The sequence below is a fragment of the Neodiprion pinetum genome, chromosome 3 (assembly GCF_021155775.2).
Source record: "Neodiprion pinetum isolate iyNeoPine1 chromosome 3, iyNeoPine1.2, whole genome shotgun sequence".
In the NCBI taxonomy this organism is placed as follows: domain Eukaryota; kingdom Metazoa; phylum Arthropoda; class Insecta; order Hymenoptera; family Diprionidae; genus Neodiprion; species Neodiprion pinetum.
Window position 1 is genome coordinate 7,337,432 of NC_060234.1, and position 9,947 is coordinate 7,347,378.

At 39.0% G+C, this 9,947-nt stretch overlaps 1 protein-coding gene across 1 annotated transcript; it reads left to right on the plus strand.

Moving 5' to 3' along the window:
• The first annotated feature begins 2,095 nt into the window (after positions 1-2,095).
• LOC124215709 (uncharacterized) lies at positions 2,096-3,656 on the plus strand. Its single transcript, XM_046619416.1, has 3 exons — positions 2,096-2,690; positions 2,752-3,033; positions 3,214-3,656. The coding sequence occupies exons 1-3, from the start codon at positions 2,096-2,098 to the stop codon at positions 3,654-3,656; spliced, it is 1,320 nt and encodes a 439-aa protein (XP_046475372.1).
• The last annotated feature ends 6,291 nt before the right edge of the window (positions 3,657-9,947 follow it).

The window sequence follows — 9,947 nt, forward strand, 5'->3', positions numbered from 1 at the left end:
AAAATTAATCGAAAACCTCCATCGTGGATAATTAAAAGATTGAATGATAGACTCCAGGCGGATAACGTTCACCACTAAAGCCACAGTTAATTAGTGGAGTTATTAATCTGTCGATAAAAATTGAGTCGAGTAAAGCTTCGCTCTGCTCGTGTACGATGACGATATGGGAAAGTAATGAACCTCGTTTATCGATCTGCGGTGGAAAGCTTCTCGTGTGACGTTAAAATTTTTTTTACCAGTCGATTTGCACGGTGGTTACATTTCGCTTCGCCTTTTGATTGTACTCGTTTCATCCGAACAGCTCTTGACACTTGATACTTACTGTGAATTTTTCACCTTGAGAATAGTGATAGCTCACTTCCCCTCAACGATGAGAAATATTATTCCTCTGCATGGCGTGGCAATGTTATTTCGAAGCATTAATTCGCACTCTAATTACACTCTTATTTCGTATCCATGCAATTAACTTTAAATCTATATTAGGCTGACGATGTGAATCCTTAAAGAGAGTGTCATGTTGAATAATTTCAGCTGAAGATCGTAATTCCGGAAAATCTGTCCAATTATTCTCAGTCTTCTCGGCTTATCGACGATTACGGGATGTGAATTGTGTAATGCTGATAAAACGAGCTTCAGAAAAATGCTTTCGAATAACGGAATGACTTAAGATTAATAAGCGACGATTATCACAAGCTGTATACAAAATTGTATGAATAAATAGTTGATTACACGATCTGGAGAATTTACCCTAGAATCGAGGGTATCTTATTCTCATCAATGCTGAAATTTCCATCTCGAACCCTTACTTTTAGCGGTGGGTATAAAAAATGGTGACTCGATTTTAGAATGAAACCCGTAGAAGTGATTATTTACATTCGAGCTCGGATATCTGATTTTTTTTGGCAGCAATAAAAACCTTGCACGAACGAACATATTTTGATTCCAATGCAGAGTTGCGACGATATTATTTATTTGCGGTAACCATGTTCACTCGGTATTTTATTCAACCAAAAGAAAACAACGGTTATTTGAATACGGTCGAGAAAATTTCTCTCCCTTTCGTTCCCTACAAAAACTCATTATTATTCAAGATAACTTAAGTCTGCTTGGTCCAACCACCTCTATTCGTACCCGAGTTTACAATCTACAAATGCACGGTACATAAGCCGCAGCTTTATTTGAATTCAATGAGAAACGAAGGAATAATAATCTAACTTGTAGACGCTGACGAGGTTTACCTTTAGTGAAAAATCACTGGAGCGAACCTCGCTGCAATACGAGTATGACGTAACGAGGACCACAATTTTCCATATTCTAAGGCTGTGCAACTACAGATGCAGGCAACAATATTTGTCTGCTCCACTTTCGTTGAATCGTACAATCACCCAGCAGCACGCATGTGGCGTCTAACTGTATACGTATATACTAGCGAAAAGAGCTGTCGTGATTTCTCTTTCGTCGTCTTATATATTCAGTCCTTATACATAGCGAATTCGGCGAGGTTGCAAAAGGAAATCCGTGGTCGAGAATGGTTACGCATACAAGGATCTTGTCACGTCGATTTGGTGGATTTGGTGAAGCATAAGTATCAAGTGCTCCAAGAACAAGTGAATAAGGTCCTTTTTCAACCCTAAACTGATCGGTTGCCAATTTTCATCCCCTGTTTTTCTCACATTTATCGAACGTGAATGTTTTGGTTTTTGGACTTGGACCACCGCTGATTTGGAAATGGAAAACTGAACACTCTGAAATGAAATGAATAATGGTAATGAACAAAGCTCACAGTAGAGTAGACGCAACGCCATTTGTGCAGGCCACTTTTAATCTTTTCAATTACTCACGAGTCCCGGACAGAAGATATCACTGATTGTAATCTTTGATTGTTTGGAAACTAGTATTCGCGAACCATTCGTGTATGGCCGTTGAAACTGGTGATGAGGTCACAAAAATCGGCAGATCTATCGTATTCTCAAAGACGAATGCGTGATAATTTTGTTAACGCAGCAACCGACGAGTCACGAGCTTCCATTGTTTCCAAGGAGTCAAACGATCTCACGCGGCACTTTCTAACCTTAGTCAGTACCGATATCAAGAGATGCGGAAACACTACGCGACCTGTTTCCTCGGAGTGTACGTATGTTTTAGCGTCGCGACGGCACGTTTCTGGGGGATCGTCGAGGAGAGCGATGACAGAGATAACGACGAGGATGACCTAGAGGAGGGGCAAGCCACGGAGCAGGTAATTAACCCCGACGTAAATACCGGGGAGCCAACGACTCAGGGTGACAACGATGAAGCTTCGGACGCGGGCTGGGACGCCAACCGAGTGATCAGAGACGTGGCCTACTTCCTCCGGACTCACAAGTTCAAAGATTTCGACCACCGTTACTACGGCTCGGTCTCTGAGGTGCCGAGGAGACTGTATCAGGAGTTTCCTAAACCACCGCTGCGGTCGCTGCACTGGGAAGTCCACAAGCATTGCGCAGTCAGTTTTAAGTCCTGCCTGAAGTTTCTCGAGGAAATTGTCAAGCTGACACCGCTGAGGCGCCAGGACGACACCGTTACGGTCATGAGAGAGCAGTCCTGGGACCCGGAGAAGGACAAGAATCAAATCACCTCGACCCAAGAGGACTGCGAACTCGCGAAGAAGAAGGACAACCTCACCGCGGATCCGTTCCAAGGACCAATCGGTGAGTTGGATGGACATACACGATCCCAATCGCATGGCCAGGTTCTCGTTCCACATCGTAGAACGCTTCCAATGGAGGACCACTGCAAGCTACTACATGTGCTGGTACACTATGCTGGATACCCCGGAGTTGGCGCGCTTCGGTGAACCCTGTGACAACATGGCCTACTGTCTTGACTCCTACGGCATCGGCAACAAGGACCCGAGAGCAGACGACACGAAACCCTTCGCCTGCGCTGTGTACAGTTTTTGTCCCGACCCCTGCTGCCCTCTGGAGCATATTTGGAAAATGGAGGAGTGCTACCAGTCGCAGGAAAATCCTTGCTACGATGGGAATGGTTCAGGTATTCCTCATCTATGTGTGCTTTAGTATTCTTCTTGGACACGTTCGCTCTTTGCCTTTGAATGGGTTCGTTGCACCTAAGATATACTGCACGTCGAGTTATGTTGGAAGAAAAATGTTTGAGAAGAGAAAGGTCTTGCTACTTTCTCACGATGGTTATTCGACTTTCTCGTATTTACAGATAACCGGAAATGCGTTTTTCAACGCGAAGACAATCGGGACTTTGAGTCATTGATCAAGAACCAGTTGAACGTAACCTGCGCGTGTCAAGAGGTGGGCTATGAGTGGTCTTCGCGATTCGGCATCTGTGTCGACACCGACGAGTGTAGCACCGAGACTGACAAATGCTCAAAGGAGAATATGAACACCTGCATCAATTTACCCGGTTACTATGATTGCATGTGCAATCTCGGGTATGTTTACAGTCCGGAGGCAAAAAGTTGCGTCTTTAGTCAAGCTTTCGACAAGGCGCTCCACGGAGTTGATGATGAGGACGCTAACGAGACGGAGGTGAAAAGCGTCCTGGCGAAGATTGTCAAAGTCCTTACCAGGTCAAAGGCTCCGAGACTCGACAGCACCGTAGTCGCGTTATTTTCTTCATACATCCTCGTGCTGTGTCATTGAGATACCAAACACCATAGTAGTGAAATCTTCGTTAAAATGCCGCTGTTTAAGATTTACAATTAATTAAAGCCTCGTGACGTTGCCGATTACATTTGAGAATGACAATTCTTATTCACAATCGTTTTTGATCAGCAGTATTCACAGCTCGGCGCAATGCCACAGCTAGATAAATATAAATAACGTCCGATCGAAGAATTGATGGATTGAAGCTTCTCAAGGAGAGAGAAAAAATCGTACATAATTCATTCTTCAAGTTCACGGAAGCATTAAACAGTGCTCCTTTTATCGAGTACTTGTAAATCCGTTCGCAAATTTAGTGAGTGAAGAATATACCGACGAACGAGGCAAGTTCTTTACTTGAAAAGAAGAGAAATGATTTTCCGATCTCACCCACTCTGTTGAGTTCAAGTCGTTCTTTCTCCGCTTTGATATTTGAGAGCAAATCTGCAGGCATGCTTGAAGTTGACGCCTACCTTCAGGAGTTTATGGATATAAGTTCATGTTCCAAATTGCGGGGTAATGGCGATGAGGAAAGTCTTTGCGGGTTTAATATTAAAATATAAACGTTGTAAATTTTCAACTTACACTTGCCGTTCAAACTTCATGTAATCTCGTTGACTTTACCGGCAATTTCCCATCGACTAATTTTTCGTTAAACTCACTTTATACAACAACCCTGAATTTCCAAGTTTATAGAGTTTCCATTGCTTGTCGATAAACACTGCGAGACCAAGCTGTCAGTTAGTAATATGAAACACTCGACGGTTCGTAAAAGTTTTCGACGAAAATTTTTACTTCCTTTGAAAAGCCGTCAATTCGACTCATCGATTAATAAGCACAATAACTTTCTTTCGATGAGTTTGTGGCTGGGTCACCAAATCCTTCGAACCCGCATCAATTTCACCCAGTTGACTTTGGATTTTCATTCTGCAGAAGTGTGACACGTGTCAGGGAACGCATACAAACCGTGCATTGCTGAGATTTCCTAACTCGTTGACACGTTGATCTCGAACACATCTATGCGAATATTTTCACTCAACTCTTGCCCGAAGGGAACTGACGCTCGTTATTTTTAAAAAGCAGACACACTCTTACGTGTTAACCGACCCGTCTACCTTGCATTCACAGGAAAACGAAGAGAGCCCAGCAGAGAGTTCCGTTTGAAGTATCGATGGAATATTGCAATGTTGGAGCTAGAAGATGACACGAGTATGACGTTGTGATGCAGTTTGTTGCTTTAAAATTTATCCTTTTATCACAATTTTATAGTAAGATTTGATCAAACTTTAGTTTGAGTTTCAATATTAAAAATATCCGTAATCTTTTTTCATCTTAGCGACTCAATGTTTCATTTATTAAGCAAACTTATTCAGCGCTCAAAATGTTTCTTATTTTTCTTATAAATTGGCTCATATTGGAACGTAATTATCAGGACATTACGAGAATATTTAAAATAGTTTGTAAAAAAAAAAAAAAAATGAAAACAAGATTTCTCATCGAGAAAAAAAATTTCACATCCCGAATGCATCGTGTTTATAATATCTTGCAATCTCTATTGTTGTTGGTGTTGTGAAATGACGTTTTTGCAATATCGCGTTATACGTTATTAACAGCACGCGCTGCAAAGAAAAGTAGTATAAAACAATTCCGTCAAGCATAACCATTGAAGATATTAGGTTCCTCTCGGAGTTTTTTGGAAAAATATTTAATAAAAAGATAAGAGTGCCAAGAATTTCTATTGCTTCTACACCTCGTATTGACTTTCCTTTCATAACGTACGTCGTTCTATAAAAGTACGTATTTCGAGTCTCTCCGAGTCTCGATATTCGAGGAACGATTTTACCCTGCCTCCGGGGATATTTCGTTGGAATTACCTGACTTTGGGTCACTGGGTATAGTTCGTGCACGGCAACCCGATGCTTTTTAGAAAACACGCATCGAGGCATCTTTTCCACACGGTTACAGGGCTGTTGGCCACGAAAAAAAAAGGTGTAACCTACTCAAGAATCAGGCGGTGCAGGAATCAGGCGAAGAGGTAGTCATCCGAATTATACGCAATTTTCCACCAAAGTGCTCAAATGTAACAGGTTAGTGGATACGATTCGGTAGTGAAAATTCTACGGAACTTGAAAATAAGACAAGAATAATATACATCGTGTTTGATAAAATAAAAAGCAAAAATGGATATCGTACACATCGGATTCAGCTCAAAATTCACTGCCCAAATTTATTTGAATGCGATGTGATCAAAATAAACGAATTGGCATTAATTACATCGAAATTATTAATAACATAGATAAGTTTTAATTGAGTTAAAAAAATTATACATCTAGGAGTTGGATTCTGCTTGATAATCGAATGATATGATGCGTAAAAATTACGAATGCAATAATGCTGTATACTATGATGGTAACTGTGCAGATCGATATAGATCTAAGAACCTATGGTAAAAGCGTGTTAGATACTGTTATGGTAATTAGGCGTCGGTAATTAGCCGCGCAGAAATGACGCCGCCGCGATTACCGGCTGAGACGTAACGATCAAAATTCAAATTGTAATTAGTCCCTTTTTTCTCATTGTCAATTACAAATTACGAACGTATAAAGAATTTCTTTCTCTTTTTATTAAACATACCCATAATTTGTAATTAGAATATAATAAATCAGTTTAAAAAATTCCCGACACTTGTCAACGCCAATAAATAACCGGAAAAACGAATTTTCGAATACACAAATTCGACAGTAGCTGAAAGGATTTACTCAGGCATATAGTGTTGACACTGTTTTTGAAAAAAGTCTGAGTCAAAAATATTTTATACGTACAATTTGCGAGTGAAAATGAAACACAACATGCCGTTCAAGCAAATCCCAGGATTTTCGTTCGACCAGTTCTGTCTTACAACTTACAACCAAAGGATCAAGACGATGCTGCGTTTCACGAGTTATGTATCGTACGAGGATTCAGCCATGGAAACCAAAGTCTCTCATTATGAAACAAGTCTCAGCCACAGTGGAAGAAATACATTTCAATAGCGATTTTGCGACAAAACGTTGTTAACTTTGTCGAAACATGCTGCAGTGCAAAAGCATTAAATCCACGCATCATGCTTTGATATTACCAACGAAACAAACAATAGCATGCGAGGCGGAGTTAATAAATTACGCCCCTGTTTCACTCCGTTTAGCGAACCTCCGTCAACTTATAATGTATACTTAATTCTGAGCTTCGCGGAAAGCACGATGAATGTTCGAAGACTTGCGCTAAGTACTAGCGTTCAAAACGATGGCTAGAGCTCAGGTAAAACACATCTGAACGCCCACGTCATCTCACCCATAATTTCTGACGCTAGTTAATAAATATACTTCATCGTGCTTTTCAATTTAACAAAGCACCCGGTTTCATTTTGCGCAAGATAAAACGTGATGGATTAAAACGGGTCACTTGTTCTCAATTCCATGCAAGTATATATATATATATATATATATTAGGGTGGTCCTTGTTTAGGGTGTTGACGAATTTTTACCGCCCCATCACTGAAATCAATTTCAAATCATTTAAAAAGAGTCGCCAAATTTTTTCAGATTCTTACAGCAAGTCTGAGATAGTAGCCCGCATTGTGATCGAAGTTTCTTATGGAAATGACGTGAGAAAAACTTTTTTTTGCATTATATATTTTATCGCGAAAGTAATAATGTTCCAAAAAATCTGTAACCGCGAGGTTTTAGTCGGCATTAGCGATGCTACGTGAAAAAAAAAAAAATACACATCATCGTACGAGGCAATCTAGACGAATTGCACAACCTCGAAACCTAACCTTTTTTTTATTTATTTAGAGGAAATGCAATCAGTGTTCGCAATTATTGGCGCTAGTAACATGGAAGGATAATTTTAAACGTATTCTTTGCCCATCCTAACTTTTGTATCGGACTGTGCGTGCCCCATTCGCTCGAGACAAATATCACAGAGTGAAAGTTTGTTTTTTGTCGCGAGAACAGTGCGCGAGCTAAAATCATCCTCGTTTGTAACTGACCTACCGTATCACGTACACGTCATCCATTCGTCTCTGTTGTATCCAAGGTTAGATGTCCGTTACGCTTCAGGAAATTTCGCCTGACCGAAATTCTCGCACCGTTGTATTTGGTAATTTAATACTTTTTGAGCTCAAGGAGTGGAAAAAAAATGTAAAGTGAAACTTACAATAAGACTTCTATAAAGATTACGAATTTCATAAATACGAGGAAGCTTCGAAACCGATGAAAACAACTTTCTAAAATTTGTAAAAACTTTTCACTTTTGGTAATCGTCAAGGGTCATTTTTTTTCCAATTGTCAAATCTCCGATATTTGTAAAGCGACGGAAATCCATCGACGGCGGTTAAGCGGAAAGGGATTTCAAAATGGAATTTGTAAACTCGTTGATGATTGTAATCAAACGACAAATAATGCGGTTATCTTCAAACGTCGTTTCTTCCTCGATAAAATGCAATAAAAAATTTTAGGTACCTAGAACTATATTTTTTGATTATGGTAAAAAAAAAGAAAATAGTCAAGGAGTTAGCGGTAACCGAAACTAAAAATTTCTCTCAGTGTAATTGGTACAATTACACATCGATTCATTGTTACGCTGACATCGAATTATAGCAGCAGTTGCAAAAAAATATTGCACTAGTGACCGTAATCGGAAAAAAATAGTAACACGTGGTAGATTTTCTGGTTATGGTGAAAAATGAAAATAGTTGCGAAGACTCTGGTTACTAAACCAGAATTTGAAATATTTCTTTGCCCATAAACTTCTTTCGAGTCGCTGCAATCGAACAAGAAAATCACTAACAGCACAAAAATCTAATATTATCTAAAAGCTGTACTTTCATTTCGTTTTACCATAAAAATAGTTGTCCTTGTTACAAAATGTTACTGTACATTTTTTTTCCACCGTGCGAACTCCCTTCACCTAAACGCAGCAAATATTTTTTGCATAATTTTCCGTGACGCAAGTCAATTTGTTTCTGCAACTATTCGTCAATATTAATACCGATCGATAACCTTGCGCAAAAAAATTCTCTTTCAGAATGGAAACTTGTTGAATATGAAAATTTTCAATGCTTCTCGATGGTACGTAATTTGCATGCATTGCAGTGGGAATAGTTGGTCGTTGCGCAAAACGTGCTCTTTCAAAATCCAAAATTTTACGATACGCGAAATTTAAACGCGTTTAGATGCAACTTAATTTGCATGTAGTTTGGTGATAATACCTGGTCAGATTATGAAGCTTGTGTAACAACACGGTAGTTTCTAGTTACGTCAACCTCGTATCACGATCATATAACAGTGAACGAGTGAAAATGAAATTTCTCTTACGTTACTTGAATCCAACGAACTATAATTATCTATGATAAATAATACTTATGTACCCTTGAAATTTCTCCGCTTAGTTATGTTTCGTAAAAAAATGTAAAATCATTACCTGTAATCGACGTCATGCTTGGAATGCAGGATTGCCATTTCTGGACACTGCTGTAAGTGTGAAGAACATCATCCGAGATATAAATGAAGGTTAAAGATCACCGACAATAAATTTTTATTACCACTTTTATAAATGGTGAATAGCTCGAATCCGAGATTTTTATATTTTATTTCTTTAACGACGCAAAAGTCTTGGGAAAATAAAAATTTAAAGATCGAACTTAACGGTGTCAGATCGTATCAGCCGATTGTTTTTTCGCAAGCGCTTTGAAAATTTAATATTTTGAAACATAAAAAATCCGCGATTTCCGAAAGGATGTTTGAAATTTTTTATCCTTTTAAAAAACATTAACAAACGCAAAGATACAAGATCGTATGTGGTTGTGTTAATTGTGTTTCATAAATTTCGCGATGAAAGAGCATAAGCGACTGTATTTACAGCCCATTATCGTTAATTCATCCATTTTTCAATTTCAAAGTTTTTAATTGTTTCCTCATGTCTTTTTCGCGTGGATAAGAAAGTGAAAAAAAGACCTCTCCACCTTTACGCGTGTGAAAAGGTCGTACAATAACCGCACACGTTGTTATATCATTAGACACGGAATATATATTTTGCGCGTTAAACGCATCGCAGAATATGAAAATTAAGTGGGACGTACTGAAATATCATGGAATCTTTACAATTCGTGTGATATTTCGACATTTCAAAATTATTGTAAAATTATGCATTCTTATTATGAATGTTATTATTTTGCATACAAAAATTATCGGACGGTCGACAATTGCATCCAAATCTTATTTTAAAACAATCTCTCGAGTCTGAATTTCG

Bases quoted from the DNA above. Each gene is read 5' to 3' on its own strand.
- LOC124215709 (XM_046619416.1), top strand. From the start codon at position 2,096: ATGCGGAAACACTACGCGACCTGTTTCCTCGGAGTGTACGTATGTTTT. The intron at 2,691-2,751 runs GTGAGTTGGATG...TCCACATCGTAG, and splicing joins TCCGTTCCAAGGACCAATCG to AACGCTTCCAATGGAGGACC. The intron at 3,034-3,213 runs GTATTCCTCATC...TCGTATTTACAG, and splicing joins CTACGATGGGAATGGTTCAG to ATAACCGGAAATGCGTTTTT.